The 21,113-nt window shown below is 43.2% G+C and overlaps 2 protein-coding genes across 2 annotated transcripts in view; one reads left to right on the forward strand and one right to left on the reverse strand.

Annotated features, from left to right (window-relative positions):
- Positions 1-21,113, reverse strand: part of LOC130922681 (uncharacterized) — a 78,490-nt gene that overhangs the window by 30,093 nt on the left and 27,284 nt on the right. Inside the window, exons 13-20 of the mRNA XM_057847593.1 lie at positions 12,731-13,178; positions 10,745-10,896; positions 9,805-10,664; positions 7,057-7,195; positions 6,613-6,909; positions 6,455-6,533; positions 4,073-4,152; positions 3,914-3,967 (exon numbers count right to left, since the gene is read on the reverse strand). Coding sequence (XP_057703576.1) covers positions 3,914-3,967; positions 4,073-4,152; positions 6,455-6,533; positions 6,613-6,909; positions 7,057-7,195; positions 9,805-10,664; positions 10,745-10,896; positions 12,731-13,178 — 2,109 coding nt within the window. The remainder of the gene's footprint in view (positions 1-3,913; positions 3,968-4,072; positions 4,153-6,454; positions 6,534-6,612; positions 6,910-7,056; positions 7,196-9,804; positions 10,665-10,744; positions 10,897-12,730; positions 13,179-21,113) is intronic.
- LOC130922601 (uncharacterized) lies at positions 6,318-20,378 on the forward strand. Its single transcript, XM_057847452.1, has 6 exons — positions 6,318-7,239; positions 9,851-10,654; positions 10,727-10,903; positions 12,698-15,393; positions 19,971-20,186; positions 20,251-20,378. Exons 1-4 carry the CDS (start codon positions 6,539-6,541, stop codon positions 13,275-13,277), a joined length of 2,262 nt encoding a protein of 753 aa, XP_057703435.1. The 5' UTR covers positions 6,318-6,538; the 3' UTR covers positions 13,278-15,393; positions 19,971-20,186; positions 20,251-20,378.

The raw sequence follows: 21,113 nt of genomic DNA on the forward strand, positions 1-21,113 counted from the left end.
TAAACTAAATTACGAATCCATTAAAAAAAAACATTAGCTCAAACAAAAACTTGGCTTATGTTGGTCTTAACAGGGAGCGGCTGGATTCAGCCACATGAAATGAAGTTGACTAGAGGGCAGTGTATCCACCCAAATCAATAAAACTAAATGCAAACACTTTCAAAACAAACCATTATTGTTGAGAGAAATGGTGGAGGAAATGTTTTGTATTCATAAATGTGTCCTCAGTTGATGTGGAAATAATGCTCCTATTGCTTGTTATTATTGACATATTATCTTTTCGCCACAGGATGGCAGGATGGGACTTAATTGTCTAAAGTGCTACATTTATTACTTCTTTGTGTTTGACTTTGATGACTTTGATTTGTGGGATTGCCTGTGAAGACAGCAATGAGAGAGGATGTATCCGCATGTCAATGGAAATTAAATACGCCGAGTTTTGGCTAAAAGACAACTTATTCTCCATCAGTTCTTCCTATGAATGCAACGTTGAGCTGCAACCACCTCAACAATTATAATGCCACTTTAAATAAATGAGGATCTATGTACAACAAAAGAACAATTGGCTATAGTCCGCTAGCTTAAATGCTATAAGAGCTTAACTTTTTTTTTTAAACAATGCTCCTAACAAATGGTCCAGACACATATTCCCACAAGAAAAAAAAACTGCCAAATATACCTATAAACTAAATTACGACTGCACTAAAAAACATTAGCTCAAACAAAAACTTGGCTTATGTTGGTCTTAACAGGGAGCGGCTGGATTTAGCCACGTGAAATGAAGTAGAGGGCAGTATATCCACCCAAATCAATAAAACTAAATGCAAACACTTTCAAAACAAACCATTATAACGTCACTAAACGAATACTCAAAGCAGCAAAATTTAATTCGAATCTTTTTTTTTTATAATCGAATACTCGAGTTAATCGATTAATCGTTGCAGCACTGTTTAAGATTATTGTCTGTTTGTGGATTGGACAGCAGGATTCGGGAGTTACTGTTACTGGGCAACGAGGGTTGTGGATTTTGCTACCTCAGCGTCAAAGGGGCTTTCGGAGTCTTATCAGTCATGTTATCAGTTGGATATCGGGCGTTCTCCAGTGTTCCTTGTGTTGGGGCAGGGCGTCCCGCCATTTGTTCTGGACTGTCCGGGAGAACTGATTGCGAGAGTTGGTCGCTTAAAGAGTATATCATGCCCTAGGAAAATGTTAATATTCCATCATTTATCCCTAAACGCATGCCTTTTGTATTCATATCATGCCACTTGGTGTAATTACACACAAGAAAATGAGAGAAATTTGGCTCGATTGTCAAGCTAAAACGGCCGGCGCCCGAGATCTGGCAGATTGTGTGCGTGACGTCACCACAAGTGAAGAGAGTGCCACCGGCCACTAGGGGGGCAGCGCCTGTCTGCATCAATATAATTCCTTCTAGCGAGGGGAGAATTAGCGGTGTTTTGAGCTGTTATTGCTGTCGCATTGTGTTCGTCCTACACATATTCCAGGTTCCCTCATCAAGAAACACCCCTCGTTGTCAATAAAAGAGAATTCAGAATTGACAGTGAGGGGTGTTTCTTCAACAAGAAAAAGGCTCAGTGCTTTAATACTGAATGGCGGCGATGATGGCAGACAATTTTGTTTTTAGTTTCAGCGACGAATCCGACGTAACGAATGTTCATCTAATGGTGACGAGGAGAGTTACGAAGCTTTAATCGGTGTTTTAGGTTACCAATTTGAGCCCAAACGAACGCCAATGCAGCGTAATGAAACGGTCATCGAGGGGAGCAATGACACTAATGAAACATCGGCAGCAGATCGTGTGGGAAACACCAATGATTTGTTTTGCATTTCTTTTTGTGAAGCTGATACACCGTGACTGCAAAATAAAGGAATGCATAGAATAATGATCATTTATTGCGCTATCATAGCTTTTCGCTCTGCCAAGACACAAATATGAATGGGATCAGAGGATTTGTTCTATATATTTTACGAACGATATTTTATACATGTGTCCAGTCCTGTATCCAATGCGTGACATTTTTTTATTATAAAAGAGTACTTACTCTGGCCATTTCGAGCTTGGCTGCTCCCCTCCTTTGCTTAGCTTTAGCGTCCTTTACCAGTCATCGTCCTCTTTCTTGATATCTCGGGACATTTAGGTGGCTGCACCTGTATGGTCGGCACCGCATCTCCTTTCAGCAGCAATTTTTTAGCAAAACCTGATTTCTCTTGTCCATAGTTCGAGAAGCTTTGAGGTGGAAAATGCGCACCACAGAAAAGCGTGCCGGAGGCTGTGTCTAGAAAATTAGCCCTCTTTGCACGGACGAACTTTACCCATTGTCTGTGTAGTCCAGCTTTTTTTTTCGCGTTCAGGAACTCATGGATACTATATTCCAATAAATAACTATTTGTACACCACATAGCACAGCAGTTTTCAACCACTTTTGTGATGTTTTGGTCAAACAAACCCCAACGCTACTCTCTCGTCGTTAAAAAACAATGGCACCTGGCTCCGCCTCGACTGTCAATCACTTGGTGTGACGTCGCCGCCCCATTCGGCTGTTTCCGGAACACTTTCGGAAATGTTGGTCATTTTCGATCTATTTTCGATAATTGCTCATTAATCTGATTGATTTTTTTGTTAACTTTATCAATATTTGTTATCTTGGCACATAACGGTTCTATTGATGTCTCACACCCCCTTTGCCGTTACATACCCTTTAAGGTAGGGTTATCAAATTTATCCCATTAACGGCGGTAATTTTTTAAATTTATCACGTTAAAATATTTAATGCAATTAACACATGCGCTGCACGACCCACTCACGCATTGTCGCGTTCAATCTGTAATGGCACCGTTTTACCTATATATAGAGCTAAAAGGCAGTGTAAAATGAGTAGAGTGAATTTTGGCAGCCTTTTGAGCTTTTTTTTAATTGGCTAAAGCCTTACAATCCCTCTCCCTACGATTAGAAATATTGTGGGAAGCAATGTGGGGAAGAAAGGTAGTAATTGATCTTTCTCTTAACACCCTATGTTATTTCCCAACGCAGAGAAGATATATCAATTGGTGCCACTACGCACGGTCATGGTTGCACTTCCCATCATGCATTTGGGCAGAACAGTTAAATGGCTACAGTATCATTTACTGAAAGCTCAATAAATACACTCGATGGCAATCTTTAGTCCCAATATACAAAGTCACATTTATCCTTTAAGAATTACAAGTCTTTCTATCCGTGGATCCCTCTCACAGAAAGAATGTTAATAATGTAAATGCCATCTTGAGGATTTATTGTCATAATTAACAAATACAGTACTTATGTACTGTTGAATGTATATATTCGTCCGAGTTTTATTCATTTTTTTCTTAATGCATTGCCAAAATGTATATGATCAGGAAAAATTATCGGGAATGATTGGAATTGAATCGGGAGCAAAAAAAAACTTCGGATCGGGAAATATCGGGATCGGCAGATACTCAAACTAAAACGATCGGGATCGGATCGGGAGCAAAAAAACATGATTGGAACAACCCTAGTTACTGCCTTTTGATTCTGAGTCACTTCCTAATTTTTGCGGGACATTACCGTGTCACTTCCTGTTCAGTGAGCAAAAACGAACAGGAAGCCATCTGTAAACGCCCCATAATTAATTATTTGGCAGCCCTCACTAGACGTCCAATCCATTCGGACTGGGCGGGGCAAATGAACATTTTGGGTCACTTCTTGTTGATATGGAGGCATTGACTGGTTATTTCTTGTTCGTTTGTTAAAAAGAGGAAGGGAATCAGGACAAAAAAAGTTTTTTTGGGAGGTATTTCGTATTCTATAAAGTGGCAGGAAAATGAACATTATTCTCGTAGTCCTTTTTTTCAATTTATTATTTGCTCGTATGTCAAAATCAGAACTCACGTCGTTGTCGTATCCGTTGATCAACTGGGCTTCCGTCATCCTTCTGTGTGCGTACTGAAAACCAAACAATTATTTATGGATTCTGTATAAATATGTGTTGTTTTGTATGGTATTTAGATTGATTCATGTTGATTAAATACTTTTAAAAAGGGAGTTTACCTGTCTTTGCTTGTTGTTGATACTCTTAAAAACTGTGGCGAGTGGAAAAAGAAAGCAGGAAACAGTCACATCTATTTCCTCTACGCGATTTCAAAATCAGTGTTTTGAAGTGGAACGTTTGCCGCGCGAACACTCGTGTTCCGCTTTTTTTGCGCTTCATTTCGCAGCTAGGTTATAAGTCAAGTTTTAACCGAAAACTTTATGGATTCGGGATTCAAAATGGCCCAAGTTTATTTGGAATTGAGAAGAATTTTGAAAGGAAGAAGCGTTTAGCGGAAGCGGCCACTCAGAAAGAGAGCTGTTGCTATGGCAACAGCCCGCCTGTCAATCTGAGCGGAAAGCCCCGCAGATGGCGGGGAATTCCGGATAGAGTCCCGAGCGCTGATAGGCGCACGGTTTGCCGACAGAGGGCGGCATTACTCAACCAGCACGACGTGCAGCTTTCAATCTGTACAAATCAAGGTTTTTATTTACAGTATTTATTATTGTACAGTATCTACTAAAAAATGGCAGATTGGTCATGTTTTTTGTTTTGTTTTTTTTTTAAAGGAAATTCAATTTTTTTATTATCTTGCGTGTACTTGTACTTCAAGTACGCCGACTTGCGTGAACTGGCACTATGTGTACGTGTGTACTGGTACTACAAGTGTATTTGTATGTACTTGTACTACTAGTTAGTGTACTTACATGTACTTGTACTACGAGCAGGTGTACTTGAGGATAACTTCCTGTTGAATTGGAGCAATTAGGGCTCACTGCGTGTTTTTTTTTTGGGCAACGGGAAGTGCCTCCAAATCAACAGGAAGTGACCTGATGAGAGGAAGTGACCCTGACCTGTCCCAAAATCAACAGGAAATGACCCTGAAATGCCCCACAATCAATGGGAAGTGCCCCGATATCAACAGAAAGTGACCTAATATCAACAGGAAGTGACCCTGAGTTGTCCCAAAATCAACGGGAAGAGACCCTGAGCTGCCCCAAAAATCAAGAAGTGACCCAATAACAGGAAGTGACCCCAAATCAACAGGAAGTGACTTCAGATCAACAGGAAGTAACTACAAAATGCCCCAATAACAGGCAGTGACCCCAAATCAACAGGAAGTGACCCTGACCTGCCCGAATATCAACAGGAAGTGACCCGTATCAACAGCAAGTGACCCAATATCAAAAGGAAATGACCCCAAATCAACAGGAAGTGACCCTGACCTGCCCCAAAATCAAATGGAAGTGACCCAATATCAACAGGAAGTGACCCATATCAACAGAGAGTGACACAATATCAACAGGGAGTGACCCTGACCTGCCTGAAAATCAAATGGAAGTGACCCCAAATAAACAGGAAGTGAGCCTGACCTGGCCCAAAATCAAATGGAAGTGACTCCATATCAACAGGAAGTGACCTGTATCAACAGGAAGAGACCCAATATCAATAGGAAGTGACCCGTATTAACAGAAAGTGACCCAATATCAACAGGAAGTGACCCTGACCTGCCCACAAATCAAATGGAAGTGACCCAATATCAAAAGGAAATGACCCCAAATCAACAGGAAGTGACCCTGAGCTGCCCCAAAAATCAAGAAGTGACCCGATAACAGGAAGTGACCCCAAATCAACAGGAAGTGACTTCAGATCAACAGGAAGTAACTACAAAATGCCCCAATAACAGGCAGTGACCCCAAATCAACAGGAAGTGACCCTGACCTGCCCGAATATCAACAGGAAGTGACCCGTATCAACAGCAAGTTACCCAATATCAACAGGAAGTGACCCCAAATCAACAGGAAGTGACCCTGACCTGCCCGAAAATCAAATAGAAGTGACCCAATATCAACAGAAAGTGACCTGACATCACCAGGAAATGACCCAGAGCTGCTCCAAAACCAAATGGAAGTGACCCAATATCAACAGGAAGTGACCCGTATCAACAGAAAGTGACCCGATATCAACAGGGAGTGACCCCAAATCAACAGGAAGTGAACATGACCTGCCCGAATATCAAATGGAAGTGACCCAATATCAACAGGAGGTGACCACAAATCAACAGGAAGTGACCCTGAGCTGCCCCAAAATAAACAGAAAGTGACCCAATATGAACAGGAAGTGACCCTGACCTGCCCCAAAATCAACAGGAAGTGACCCAATATTAAAAGGAAGCGACCCGTATCAACAGAAAGCGACCCAATATCAACAGGAAGTGACCCGAACCTGCTCCAAAATCAACAGGAAGTGAACCCGATATAGCAACCATCACAACAAAGCTCCCATCTTTAAAAATTCGTATTTCCTTTGTTTACAATTGCTATCACATACTCAGCCATGACATAACAGTGCGATTCCGTGTCATAAAGCCTTTCGACATCACGTTTTTATGTGATGTTGACCTCTGCGACATCGCCTAGGCCTCAAAGGGCACGCCCGGCGGGCAAAACGGGGCGACGCTTCCGCCCCGGCGCGCCGAGGCTAAAATGGAGACGGACAAGTTCTCCATCAAGGCGGAGGTCATCCACCCCATCGTCCTGAAATACTTTGACCGCATCACCCCGGCGCAGTGGAGCATGCTGGCGGCGGGGACGGTGGATTCCGACACGCAGCTGATCCTGGCCGACATGTGCACGGAGATCACCCAGAAGCTGTGCGCCGACACCATCCGGGTGATCATCCCGGAGTTCAAAGAGCGCATCCGGAGCGCGGTGGGCAAAAAAATGAAGCTGAACGTGGAAGGCGGGCTGAACGGCGCCTTCGCTTCGGCGCTCAGCGTCCCGGAGCAGCGCAGCGAAAGCTCGCAGAAGTTGGACTCGCTGTTCAAGAAGGAGGTCTCGCAGAGGGTCCGCGACACCTTGAGCACGGCCACCGACGCCGACAGTCGCCTGGCGCCGCTCATTTACGTCCCGGGGACGTTCACCAAGATCGACGTCCTGGCTAAGATGGTCATGCTGGCTTGCGGTTCTCTGAAGGTCTACCTCAGCAAGATGGCCTTCTATACCAAGTGCTTCAGAAGGTGCCGGAAGAAGGACGCTCGCAAGACTCCCGCCTCCTCGGCCACCACCGCCGCCGCCGCCGCCAAATCGGCGGGAGCGTGCGTCTTCGACAGGGAGGAGACCACGGAGGCCGTGATGAATATTCTGCGAAAGTGGACCGAGGGAGAGGATGAGTCCATGGCGCTCAGGTCGGTCAATGAAAAAAAAGTCAGAAAATTATGAGAAAAAAATGTCGCAATATGAGAAAATGTTGCGGTTAATTGGAATATGAGAAAAAATCATATTATGAGAAAAAAATGTCGCAATATGAGAAAATGTTGCGGTTAATTGGAATATGAGAAAAAATCACATTATGAGAAAAAAGCTAAAATATTGTGTGATTTATATCATATAATGATTTGGGGAAAAAAATCAGAATATGAAATATATATAATATTAATGTACATCATATTATTAGGAGGGCAAATGTCATAATAACCAAGAAAAGAAAGGTAAGTAAGAAGCTAGCTAGCTTGCTAGGTAGCTAGATATATAGGTAGCTAGATAGGTAGAAAGTTAGCTTGGTAGGTAAGTAGCTAAGTAGCAAGCTAGGTAAGTAGGTAGGTATGTAGTCAGCTACGTAGGTAGCCAGGTAGGTTGCTAGCTAGCTAGGTAGGTGGCTAGATAGATAGGTAGGTAGCTAGGTAGGTAGAAAGTTAGCTAGGTAGGTAAGTAGCCAGGTCGCTAGCTAGGTAGGTAAGTAGCTAGGTGGGTAGGTACGTACGTAGTCAGCTACGTAGGTAGCTAGGTAGGTAGGCAGGTAGCTAGATAGGTAGGTAGATAAGTAGCTAGCTAGGTAGGTACAAAGTTAGCAAGGTAAAAAAGTAGCTAGGTAGGTAGATAGGTTGCAAGGTAGGTTGGTCGCTAGATAGGTAGGTAGGTACGTAGTCAGCTATGTCGGTAAGTACCTAGCAAGGTAGGTAACTAGGTTGCTAGGTACATATTTAGGTAGATAGCTTGGTAGGTAGGTAGATAGGTAGGTAAGTTGGTAGGTACTTAGTTAGCTAGGTTGGATAAGTAGCCACGTAGCAGGTAGGTAAGTAGCTCGGTAGGAAGCTAGCTAGCAAGGTAGGTAGGTCGCTAGTTAGTTAGATAGTTAGTGTAGAAGTTTCTATTTTTTGTGTGCTGCAATAAACAGCCAGGCCGACATCTTCTACTTGCAAATTCTTTTATTCTCTCGATTGGACAGAAGAAGGTAAACATTTAATAACAAGATGACAAAACGTAACAAAACAGAACATAGAACAGTAAGACATATTGAAACAACAATGAGACAAAACAATTAGACAATACAGACCGGTCTGGGCCCCCTGTCTCTGTTCACCTTTCGGTCATTCTTGGGTTCAAGGGAGGGCCCAGCTTTCAGGGCACATCAGCTTTTAAGTCTATATGCAAATGAACAAGTGAGCCCACTCCCAGTGGGCGTAACTAAGGCATTCATATAATGTATTGACACACCAAACAACACGTTCCATTGCGAACAGAAGATAAAAACTTTCTGTTAACTGGTAACAAATGGTGAGATGTCATCAAGGCAAACATTCCTTTGGCCTATTTGCCCCCTCTTACAGTAATAAAGTGGAAAGACAGGAATGCACTTGATTGATTACAAAGTTCTAAGAGGGTCTTAAACCCCTCAAGTCTTCTGGTCACAAACCAAATAATACAGTAAGTAAATAACCTAGATTGAAATACATATCGTTTTAAAGTAATGAAAGAATATATGTGAACTATCAGAAATATTTCTCTACATTAGGTAGCTAGCTAGGTGAGTAGTTAGCAAGGTCAGTAGGTAGCTAGCTAGGTAGGTAGGTAAGTAGCTAGCTAGCTAGATTGATTGATACATAGGTAGGTAGGTAGCTGGCTAGGTAGATTGATTGATACATAGGTAGGTAGGTAGCTGGCTAGGTAGCTAGCTAGCTAGCTAGATCGATTGGTAGATAGGTAACTAGGTAGCTAGCTAGCTGTCTAGCTAGCAAGGTAGGTAAGTTGGTAGGTATTTAGCTATGTAGGCAGCTAGGTCGGTCACTAGATAGATAGATAGATAGATTAGATAGATAGATTAGATAGCTAGATTAGATAGCTAGATTAGATAGCTAGATTAGATAGGTAGGTAGGTAGGTAGGTAGGTAGGTAGGTAGGTAGGTTGAGTGATAGATAGGTTGAGTGATAGATAGATAGGTTGAGTGATAGATAGGTAGGTAAGTAGCTAGGTAGATGGCTAGCTAGCAAGGTAGGTAGCTAGCTAGCTAGGTAGCTAGCTAGCTAGATCGATTGATATATAGGTAGCTAGGTAGGTAGCTAGCTAGATCGATTGACTGATAGGTAGCTAGGTAGGTAGCTAGCTGGCTAGCTAGCAAGGTAGGTAGGTAGTCAGCTACGTAAGTAGGTAGGTAGCTAGCTAGCTAGGAAGCTAGCTAGGAAGGTCAGGTAGGTTAGGTCAGTATTTAGGCAGCGAGGTATGTACAGCGTGTCACAAAAGTGAGTGCACCCCTGGCATTTCTGCAGATATTTAAGTATATCTTTTCATGGGATAACACTGACAAAATGACACTTTGACACAATGAAAAGTAGTCTGTGTGCAGCTTATATAATAGAGTTCATTTATTTTCCCCTATAAAATAATTTTTTAAAATAGCCATTAATATCTAAACCCCTGGCAACAAGATTGAGTACACCCCATAGAAACTATGTACATCCCTAAATGTCCAAACTGAGTACTGCTTGTCATTTTCTGAAATGTTTTACTCTGCCCATCAGGGCGAATTGCGACCTCCGTCAGAAAGCGGCGGAAATCGTGGAGACCATCATCGAGGACCTGCACTACCCCGAAACGTCCGACGAGGACTCTCCCGCCCCTCTTTTCGACCTGGGCCTTATCAAGGATCAGCTGTGCGATTTCTTCGAATCCTGCGTCTCTCCTTCGAGCGGCGACGAATCCTCGCGCAAACGTCACTTCCTCAACTTCTGCGAGAAGAAGTTCGAGGAGCTGGTGAGCGACCTGCAAAAAGTCCGCTGTCGCTGCATGCGCACGCGGGAAGAGACGTCCCGTCGCGGAGAGGATGAAGAAGACAACCTCCTGGACTTCCAGGGGATCCGCTCGAGTTTGGAGGAAGTCTACGAGAAGGTGTCTCCGCCGTCCGGGGAGTCGGGCCCGGACGAGCTCCGGATGGAGGCGGATAAGTTCTCGCGGGAGCTGGCGGGGAAGATCTACGACTTCATGACGGACAATCGGACCGCCGTGCCGTCGGACGCGGTTTGGAGGAGATACTCGGAGCCGCTCATCCTGGAGGTGGACCAGGAGAAGGCGGAGAACATCGAAGTTCTGCATAAGATCGTGGAGGACACCTCCACCAAGTTCGTGCAGCAGTTGCTCCTCTGGTTGAAGATGGAACCGGTCACCAGGGGGAGCCGCGCCGACGAAGTCTACGGTTGCTTGAGCGACATCGACGCGCTCATCGCGGGTGGGGGCAGAGAACAGAAGGGAAGAATCAGCGCTAGCCCCGCCATCAGGGGGCGGCCCCAACGGGCGTCCGCCTCGCGCCCTCGCACAGGAAGCCAGAAGTGGGTGGAGCTAGAGGAAAGGTCAGCTGATATATCAGGCCAAAATTTACCACCCGCCTCTGCCGCCTCCAGACAGGGACAACAATTGACCGCGGCATCCGAGACCACTCCGGAGTCCGAGACCACTCCGGAATCGGAGAGTAGCGCGGAGTCGAAGCCCGCTCCGGAGATGGACGGCGGCCAGTCCGACACGCCGCCTTCTGGCGCCGTACGCGAGGCCTGGCCTTCGCCGCTCCGCTCATCTTCCAAGTAAGCCCGTCAGTCATTTGATCGCACAATAAATGAAAGCTAATTTGAAATGCTAAACTGCAAGTGCTAATTTTCCAAGCTGCGATGCTAAAACTTCTTGTCTTATCACTCAATGGAGGGAGGCGGGGCTTAGGCCGCGTAACATCAACAGGAAATGAACCGATACCAACAGGAATGGAGTGTTTTGTGCGACAAAATCAGCAAGACGAGAGTCTGGAGGTGCCAAAATCATCAGCAAGTGACCCAGAAATCCTTAGAAAACAGTAGAAAGGGACTTGAAATCAAGAAGAAGTGGCCTGATATCAACAGAAGGGGAGCCCAAAATGCCCATAAATCAACAGGAAGTGAGCCAATAACAGCAGGAAGTGACCCGAAATCAACAAGTGACTCCAAAATGGCTGAAAACCAATATCAATATCAACAGAAAGTGACTCAGAAATGCCCCCAAAACAACAGGAAGTGACACCTTAATTCCCCCAAATCAACAGGAAGCGACACCTTAATTCCCCCAAAATGAACAAGTAGCCCCAAAATGCCTAAAAATCAACAGGAAGTGACCTGATATAAACAGCAAGTAACCTCAAAATGCTCCACAATCAACAGGATGTGACCCTAATATGCCCCCAAATCAACAGGAAGTGACCCTGAAATGCCCAAAATGGACAAGTAACCCTCAAATGCCTAAAAATTAACAGGAAGTGACCAGATATAAACCAGAAATAACCCTAAAATGCCCCACAGTCAACAGGAAGTGACTTGTTATCAACAGGAAGTAACCCCAAAATGCCCCCAAATCAACAGGAAGTGACCCTGAAATGCCCAAAATGAACAAGTAAGCCCAAAATGCCCCACAGCCAGCAGGAAGTGACCAGTAATTAACAGGAAGTGACCTCAAAATGCCCCCAAATCAACAGGAAGTAACTGAAAATCAACATGAAGTGACCCTGAATTGCCCCCAAAATGAACAAGTAACCCTCAAATGACTAGAAATCAACAGGAAGTGACCTGTTATCAACAGGAAGTGACCTTGAAATACCCCCAAATCAACAGGAAGTTACCCTGAAATGCCCCAAAATGAACAACCCCCAAATGCCTAAAAATCAACAGGAAGTGACTTAATATAAATGGGAAGTAAACCAAAAATGCCCCACAATCAACAGGAAGTGACTGAAAATAAACAGGAAGTGACCCTGAAATGCCTCAAAATGAACAAGTAACCTTCAAATGCCTAAAAAGCTGCAGGAAGTGACCTGATATAAACAGGAAGTAATCCTGCAATGCCCCACAATCAACAGGAAACGACCTGTTATCTACAGGAAGTGAGTCCAAAATGCCCCCAAATCAACAAGAAGTGACTGAAAATCAACAGGAAGTGACCCTGAAATGCCCCAAATTGAACAAGTAACCCCAAGATGCCCCACACTCAACAGGAAGTGACCAGTAATTAACAGGAAGTGACCTAAAAATCCCCCCAAATCAACAGGATGTGACCCTGAATTGCCCCCAAAATGAACAAGTAACCTTCAAATGCCTAAAAATCCACAGGAAGTGACCTGATATAAACCAGAAATAACCCCTAAATTGCCCCACAATCAACAGGAAGTGACCTGTTATCAACAGGAAATGACCCCAAAAAGTCGCAAGATCAATAAGAAGTGAACTGCAGGAGTTTACCTTTGCAAGCTAACCATATTTGCTAGCAGGCAACCAAAGGATTAGAAGAAGGGAAGATAGGTCGGATAAGGGTGTGGTAGGGCATTGGTGTTTTTGAATGTTTGTGGGGTTTTTTTTTAGGCCCGCATCCAAGAAGAGAGGTTCATGGCGGACCTCGGTGAAGGAACCCACGGTGGACGTGACCACCTACCGGTCTCCCTCCGTCCTGGAGGAGATGGTGACGTCGCTGATGGCGGTGCTGGTGGCGCGTCTCCTCACGCGTCTCCAGAATCTCCACAAGAAGGCGGTCCTCTCCCGCGACACGCTGCCCATCATCCGCCGCGTGTCCAACAAGGTCCTGCGGGACCCGCGTCTCTGCGTCATCACCGAGGTGGACGTCTACACCGTGGACAGGATCACCGAGGCGGTGATCGAGGAGCTCCTGCGGGAGTTTGACGACGAGCTGCTGGAGGCCTCGCTGTCCGACGGGCGCGCTTTCGACAGCGTCCTGCTGAGGGAGCTCCACTCCAATCTCAAAGCTTTGGAAGAGCCGCAATCCAAGAGTGCGCTTTTCTTCGCCGCCGTGCGCAAGACTTTCTTCTGGACTTTTTGCATACCCGGTCTGACCAGGAGGACCACCGTGGCGGACGACGAATACGATTTAGGCGCCAGCGTCGCGTCTTCGGGGCAGTTTCGGGGCCGCGTCGAGCAACAAAGATAAACGCCCGACTTAGGCTAGCCTCGGTTTCGTGTCGGAAGCACCGCGTAACCGAACCGTTTCTGGTTCAAGTAACGTAAAAATAAGTCTTTTAACAATACTTTTGTCATAAAAGTAAAAATAAAAGTTATTTTCTCAACAGGAAGTGACCCAAAATTTTGCAAGTGACCCTGATCCAATAAGTGACTACCAAATGACTCAAAATCAACAGGAAGTTACCCATAAATCAACAAGTGACCCCTAACATGTCCCAAAATCAACAGGAAGTGACCCAAAATCAACAGGAAGTTACTTGAAATAGAACAGAGACCTTTACTGTCACTGCAAACATCGCAAAATTAACCCTGAGTGACCACTAAATGACCCAAAATCAACAGGAAGTGACCCAAAATCGACAGGAAGTGACCTAAAATAGAATATCACCCTTTACTGTCACTGTAAACATCGCAAAATTAACCCTGAGTGACCACTAAATGACCCAAAATCAACAGGAAGTTACTTGAAATAGAATAGAGACCTTTACTGTCACTAAACATCGCAAAATTAACCCTGAGTGACCACTAAATGACCCAAAATCAACAGGAAGTGACCCAAAATCAACAGGAAGTTACTTGAAATAGAATAGAGACCTTTACTGTCACTGTAAACATCGCAAAATTAACCCTGAGTGACCACTAAATGACCCAAAATCAACAGGAAGTGACCCAAAATCGACAGGAAGTGACCTGAAATAGAATAGCACCCTTTAATGTCAATGTAAACATGGCAAACGTAACAGGAAGCGACCATCAAGTGCCTCAAAATCAACAGGAAGTGACCCAAAATCAACAGAAAGTTACTTGAAATAGAGACCTTTACTTTCACTGTAAACATGGCAAAATTAACCCTGAATGACCACTAAATGACCCAAAATCAACAGGAAGTGACCCAAAATCAACAGGAAGTGACCTGAAATAGAATAGAGACCTTTACTGTCACTGTAAACATGGCAAAATTAACCCTTTGTCACCACTAAATGTCTCAAAATCAACAGGAAGTTACCTAGAATCAACAAGTGACCCCTAACATGTCCCAAAATCAACAGGAAGTTACCCAAAATCAACAGGAAGTTACTTGAAATAGAATACAACCCTTCACTGTCACTGTAAGCATGGGAAAATTAACAGGAAGTGACCACGAAATGCCTCAATATCAACAGGGAGTGACCGAAAATCAACAGGAAGGGACTTGAAATAGAATGGAGACCTTGACTGTCATGGTAAACCTCGCAAAATTAACCCTGAGTGACCGCTAAATGACCCAAAATCAACAGGAAGTGACCTGAAATGGAATAAAACCCTTTATTGTCACTGTAAACATGGCAAAAACAACAGGAAGTGACTACCAAATGGCTCAAAATCAACAGGAAGTGACCTGAAATTGAACAAAACCCTTTATTGTCACTGTTAACATGGCAAAAATTTATAGGAAGTGGCCACGAAATGCCTCAATATCAACAGGAAGTGACCCAAAATCAACAGGAAGTGACCTGAAACAGAATACAACCCTTTATTGTCACTGTTAACATGACAAAAAAACATCAAGTGACCCCAGAAATGCCTCCAAATCAACAGGAAGTGACCTAAAATAGTATAGAAACCCTCATTGTCACTGTAAACATGGCAAACTTAACAGGAAGTGAACACCAAATGTCTCAAAATCAACAGGAAGTGACCTCTTACGTGTCCGCAAATCCTCCCACTCAAAATGGATTGGACATCAATCCAATGACTTCATACCTTACAAAATAAAAGTACAGTATTTCTCGTTGTATAAGTCGCGCTATTTTCGGGTGTGGTTCATCACGAAATGTCATCCAGACACGCGGGTTTAATGAGCGTGTTCAAAGAGCGTGTGAAAGTCAATAAGTGGCACCTCCGGTCGGGCCCGCCCGATTCCTCGAACGGGCGTCGCCCGCCGCTCCGAATTCCGCTGCGGTTATAAAAACCAGCTCACGCCCTCCGCCCGTCATCCGTCAACAACATGGCAGATAAACTTCTTCAGGGACTTAACATGGACAAAGTTCTCCAAAGCGATATTGGGCAGAAAGTTTTGGTCGAAGTCGCCAAAGATAAAATCGGTGAGTCGGAATTTTCTGATTAATTGAACGTCTCAGGTCAACCGACGGGCGGTGCGTTCAATTTACTCTGTTCATTTGAAAAAAAAAAAAAACTTCTAAGAGTAATTTAGTAGTAGTAGTCCAATATATGGACTTTTTTCAAGATCACTGCTTTATTATTTTGAAGTACTCATACTTGAGTACAATTTTTGCCTACTTGAGTATTGGTCTCACCAAATACTTTTTTTCCTTTCGGGATGACTACTTTTACCGTTACGTAACGCTACTCTTACTTGAGTCCAGTTTTTGCCGAGAAGTACACAAGTAGTTTAAACAAAAAAGTACTTGAGTATTTCTTTTACTTAATACTTTTTGACTTGTACATTTTTGGATGACTACTTTGACTTGAGTCATGTTATTTTGAAGTAATGCTACTCATACTCGAGTACAATTTCTGGCAACTTTTGGAGAGACAGTGAGAACCAAAAGTGCTGTTTGCCATGTGGCATTTTTTTTTGCCGTGTCATTTCCATTCATTTTAAATGGCAGAAAAACGTGTGTCTGTGATTTTTGACCGTGAATGGAAAATTTGGACGTGCATGCCCGTCAAAGGCATGGACATGCATGGCCTGCAAAACTGCCATATACCCACCAAAAATGCCCAAAAATCCTATACCCCCCAAAAAATGCCACATGGCAAAATCCATTTTTCCACACGGCAAAAAAAAAAAATGCCGGCAAAAAAATGCCACATGGCAAAAAAAAATTGCCACATGGCAAAAAAAATGCTACATGGCAAAATCAATTTTTCCACATTGCAAAAAAAAAAAAAAAACTGTGTGGCTGTGATTTTTGACCATAAATGGAAAATTTGGACGTGCATGGCCATCAAAGGCATGGACGTGCATGGCCTGCAAAACTGCCATATACCCAAAAACAATGCCCAAAAAATGCCACATACCCCCCCAAAAAAATGCCACATGGCAAAATCCATTTTTCAACATGGCAAAAAAAAATGCCACATGGCAAAATCCATTTTGCCACATGGCAAAAAAAATGCCACATGGCAAAATAAAATTGCCACATGGGAAAAAATGCCACATGGCAAAATCTATTTTGCCACATGGAAAAAAAATGCCACATGACAAAAATCATTTTGCCACATGGCAAAAAAAAATGCCACATGGCAAAATCCATTTTGCCACATGGCAAAAAAAATGCCACATGGCAAAATAAAATTGCCACATGGGAAAAAAATGCCACATGGCAAAATCTATTTTGCCACATGGGAAAAAAATGCCACATGGCAAAAAAAATGCCGCATGGCAAAATCCATTTTGCCACATGAAAAAAAAATGCCACATGGCAAAAAAAATGCCGCATGGCAAAATCCATTTTGCCACATGAAAAAAAAAATGGCACATGAAAAAAATCATTTTGCCACATGGCAAAAAAATGCCACTTGGCAAAAAAAATTGCCACATGGCAAAAAAATGCCACATGGCAAAATCTATTTTGCCACATGTCAAAAAAATTGCCACGTGGCAAAATCCATTTTGCCACATGGCAAAAAAATGCCACTTGGCAAAATTTATTATGCCACATGCCAAAAAAATGCCACATGGCAAAATCCATTTTGCCACATGGCAAAATCCATTTTGCCACATTGCAAATACCACTTTTGGTTCTCGGCCCTGCTGAACTTTTGAGTATTCTTCTCGCGGGATACTTATTTACTCACGTAATTTTGGGGGGGATTACTACTGTGAATTGAGTACTCGAGTACCATTTTTGCCTAGTCTACTGATGACATTGTTTGAAAAAAATAAATGATCAACAGTTACTCAGTACTTCTGTATTCTTTTCACTACTTTTACTCTGTTGCATTTACTTGAGTAACTTTTTGATAAATATGTACTTCTAAGAGTAGTTTTACCACTCCGTACTTATCAATTTTACTTGTGTAGAGGTGTAAAGAACAGTGTTGTTCATGTGACTTTGAAAATAGCTGCTTCTCTAAGCTATTGCCACATTAGTTATTTGGCTCTGCTATTGTGCTAATCACTTTTGTTAGCAGAGTAGCCAACTTTTCCCCAGTTTTCCTCTTCCTAACAAAGCTAACGCCACATTAGCAGTTGCATTAGCTTAGCACATGTTCACAAGCCCGTTTTTCCGTTTTCTCCTCCCTCGAAAAGGCTAACACCCCATTAGTACGTTAGCTTCATTCATTTTCTAATTACTTTTGTTAGCAGAGTAACCTACCTTTCCCAATTTTCTAACAAAGTTAACGGCACATTAGCAGTTGCATTAGCCTAGCAAATATGTACGAGCATGTTTTTCCATTTTCCCTCGTCCGAACAAGGCTAATACCAAATTTGTGCATTAGCTTCGCTCATGTGCTAATCACTTTTGTTAGCAGACTACAAAAGTTTGCTAGTTTACTTTTCCCCGTTTTCCATCCTAAACAAAGCTAATCCCATATTAGATTTTTAGCTTCGCTCAAGTGCTAAACACTTTTGTTAGCAGAGTAGCCAACTTTTCCCTCCTTGGAACAAATGGTGTTACACTTATACAGCGCTTTTCCACCTTTCAAGGCGCTCAAAGCGCTTTACACTATCTCACCATCCACCTACTGGTGACACAGCACCAGGAGCAACGTGGGGTTCAGTATCTTGCTCAAGGACACTTAGGCGTGTTCATCAGGGCGGAGAATTGAACCCACAACCTCTGGGTTTGGGGGACAACTACTCTACCACTGAGCCACGCCACCCCACAAAGTTAATGCCACATTAGTAGTTACATTAGCTTAGCACAAGTTCACAAGCCTGTTTTTCTATTTCCCCCTCCTTCTAACAAAGCTAATACCACATTAGTTTATTAGCTCTGCTATTGTGCAAATCATGTGTTAGCAGAGTAGCCTACGTTTCACCTTTGTCCCTTCTGAAAAAGTTATTGCCACATTAGTAGTTACGTTAGCTTAGCACAACTTCAAAGGCCTGTTTTTCCATTTTCTCCTCCGCCGAACAAGGCTAATTTAACATTAGTATGTTGGCTTTGGTCATGTGCTAATCACTTTTGTTAGCAGGGTAGCCTACTTTTCCCTCCTCCTCAAACACCAAATTAGTGGTTAGTAGCTCTGTTAGCTTAGCACAAGTTCGCTATTACTCTATTAGTTATAAACTCATTGAAATCTACAGCAGAAGTGTTTAAAAAAGACCTTTCTTAGCCCCTACCAACATGGCCACCCTATGGACACGTTCCTATTGAAGTCAATGCATTGACATAAAAATTATATCCAACTAGCTTACTGTTAATTTTTTTGGGCATTTTTGAGACACTTTTTGTTCATTGACTCCTTGCTGTTGATTTTGAAAACTTGTCTGGGTCACTTCCTGTTCATTTTGGGTCACTTCCTGTAGGGTTTGGGGCTTTTCTATGTCACTTCCTGTACATTTTGGATAATTTCCTGTTAATTTTCCGGCATTTCTGGGTCACTTCCTGTTGATTTTGGGTCACTTACTGTTGGATTTGGGGCATTTCGATGTCACTTCCTCTACATTTTGGATCATTTCTGAGTCACTTTCTGCTCATTGGCCGCTTCATGTTGATTTGGAGGCATTTCTGGGTCACTTCCTGTTGATTTTGGGTCACTTACTGTTGGGTTTGGGGCATTTCGACGTCACTTTCTCTACATTTTGGATCATTTCTGAGTCACTTTCTGCTCATTGGCCGCTTCATGTTGATTTGGAGGCATTTCTGGGTCACTTCCTGTTGATTTTGGGTCACTTCCTGTTGTGTTTGGGGCATTTCGACGTCACTTCCTCTACATTTTGGATCATTTCTGAGTCACTTTCTGCTCATTGGCCGCTTCATGTTGATTTTGAGGCATTTCTGTGTCACTTCCTGTTGATTTTGGGTCACTTCCTCTTTTTCTATTTCCCCCTCTTTCGAAATGGCTAACACCACATTAGTACGTTGGCTTCGCACATGTGCTAATCACTTTTTGTTACCAGACTACACAAGTTTGCTTGCCCCTTCTAAAAAAAGCTAACACCACATTAGTAGTTACATTAGCTTAGTACAAGTTCAAAAGCCTGTTTTTCCATTTCCCTTCTTTCGAACATGGCTAATACTACATTAGCGCCTTAGCTTCGCTCATGTGCTAATCACTTTTGTTAGCAGGGTAGCCTACTTTTTTCCTCCTCCTCACAAAACTAATGCCAGATTAGTAGTTACAGTATATTAGCTTAGCACAAATTCACTAGCCCATTTTTCCATTTTTTCTTCTTCGAACAAAGGTAATCCCACATTAGTACGTTAGCTAAGTTCATGTGCTAATCACTTTTGTAAGCAGACTACACAAGTTTGCTAGCCTACTTTTCCCTCCTTCTCACAAAGCTTAATGCCACATTAGTACGTTAGCTTAGCTCATGTGCTAATAACTTTCGCCAGCAGAAGAAAGGCTACTGTTACTCCGTCTGATGACATCGTTTTAAAAATAAACCAAACAATGTTAGCAGTTAGCCTACTCGGTAGCAATTATTACTTTTATTTGAGTGCAATTTTCAGCAACTGGTGGCGCTCGTCTCTTTTTGCAGAGGACCTATTCCAAGGAGGCGAGGATAAGTCTGAGGGAGAGGACAAAGGCGGCTTCAACATTGGCTCGTTAATCGGCGGCAAGAGTGATGAAGAGAAAGGCGGCTTCAACATTGGCTCGCTCATCGGCGGCGCCGGCAAGAGCGATGGAGGCTTCGACGTCGGCAACCTGGTGTCCGCCGTGACGGGCGGAAACGACGGAGGCAAGGATGAAAGTGGTGAGTCCTCGACTTGGCCGCCTTTTGCCGACAAATCCATCCAATTTTTGCCCTGCTTTCTCAGTTGCAGATCAAGCTATGGCCGCTGTGAAAAATTTCTTTTGAATGACGACTCTCTCCGAGACTTGACGTCCAATTTGCTAAGACAACTCGCCGTCTACAACTGTCACTTTATGAAATAAATCATTGGAAAAACAGCTGTTGTCCTGCTTTCTCTACTTGAAAATATCACTGTAAAGGGATTAGAAGTGAAAAACTAGCATGAAAAGAGCTCTCGTCGCCCCTACCAACATGGCTGACCTGAGGGGACGTTCCCATTGAAACCAATGCATTAACAATCAAATGAAGTACAAACTAATTTTTAGCTATTTGGCTGCCATTAACGGCGCTAGATGTCCAATCCATTTGAAGCGGGAATGACGACAGTGAAGAGTCAACATTCGTTCACTGCCAGCCTTCTGCATCAGATGGATTGGATGTCTGTTAGTTATAAACTCTTTGAAATCCAAAGCAGAAGCATTACCTTAAGACCTTACTTTGACCCTACAAACATGGCCGCCCCGTAAACACGTTCCCATTAAAGTCATTGAATTGACATAAAAAATTCTCCAACTAGCTTCCTGTTTATTTTTTGGAGCATTTTCGAGACACTTTCTGTCAATTGGCTGCTTCCTGTTGATTTGAAGCATGTCTGTGTCACTTCCTGTTTATTTGGGGTCACTTCCTGTAAGGTTTGGGGCATTTCTATGTCACTTCCTGTATATTTTGCAGCATTTCCGAGTCACTTTCTGCTCATTGGCTGCTTCATGTTGATTTTGAGGCATATCTGGGTCACGTCCTGTTGCTTTTGGGTCACTTCCTGTTAGGTTTGGGGCATTTGGATGTCACTTCCTGTAAATTTTGGATCATTTCTGCATCACTTTCTGC

The sequence above is a fragment of the Corythoichthys intestinalis genome, chromosome 10, assembly GCF_030265065.1.
Source record: "Corythoichthys intestinalis isolate RoL2023-P3 chromosome 10, ASM3026506v1, whole genome shotgun sequence".
Taxonomy (NCBI): domain Eukaryota; kingdom Metazoa; phylum Chordata; class Actinopteri; order Syngnathiformes; family Syngnathidae; genus Corythoichthys; species Corythoichthys intestinalis.

What these genes read in the sequence shown, in the direction of transcription:
- LOC130922601 (XM_057847452.1), top strand. Translation starts at nt 6,539, where the DNA reads ATGGAGACGGACAAGTTCTCCATCAAGGCGGAGGTCATCCACCCCATC. An exon ending in CCTCGCACAGGAAGCCAGAA is followed by an intron (nt 10,655 to 10,726) that starts GTGGGTGGAGCT and finishes TGCCGCCTCCAG; the next exon opens with ACAGGGACAACAATTGACCG. An exon ending in CCGCTCCGCTCATCTTCCAA is followed by an intron (nt 10,904 to 12,697) that starts GTAAGCCCGTCA and finishes GTTTTTTTTTAG; the next exon opens with GCCCGCATCCAAGAAGAGAG.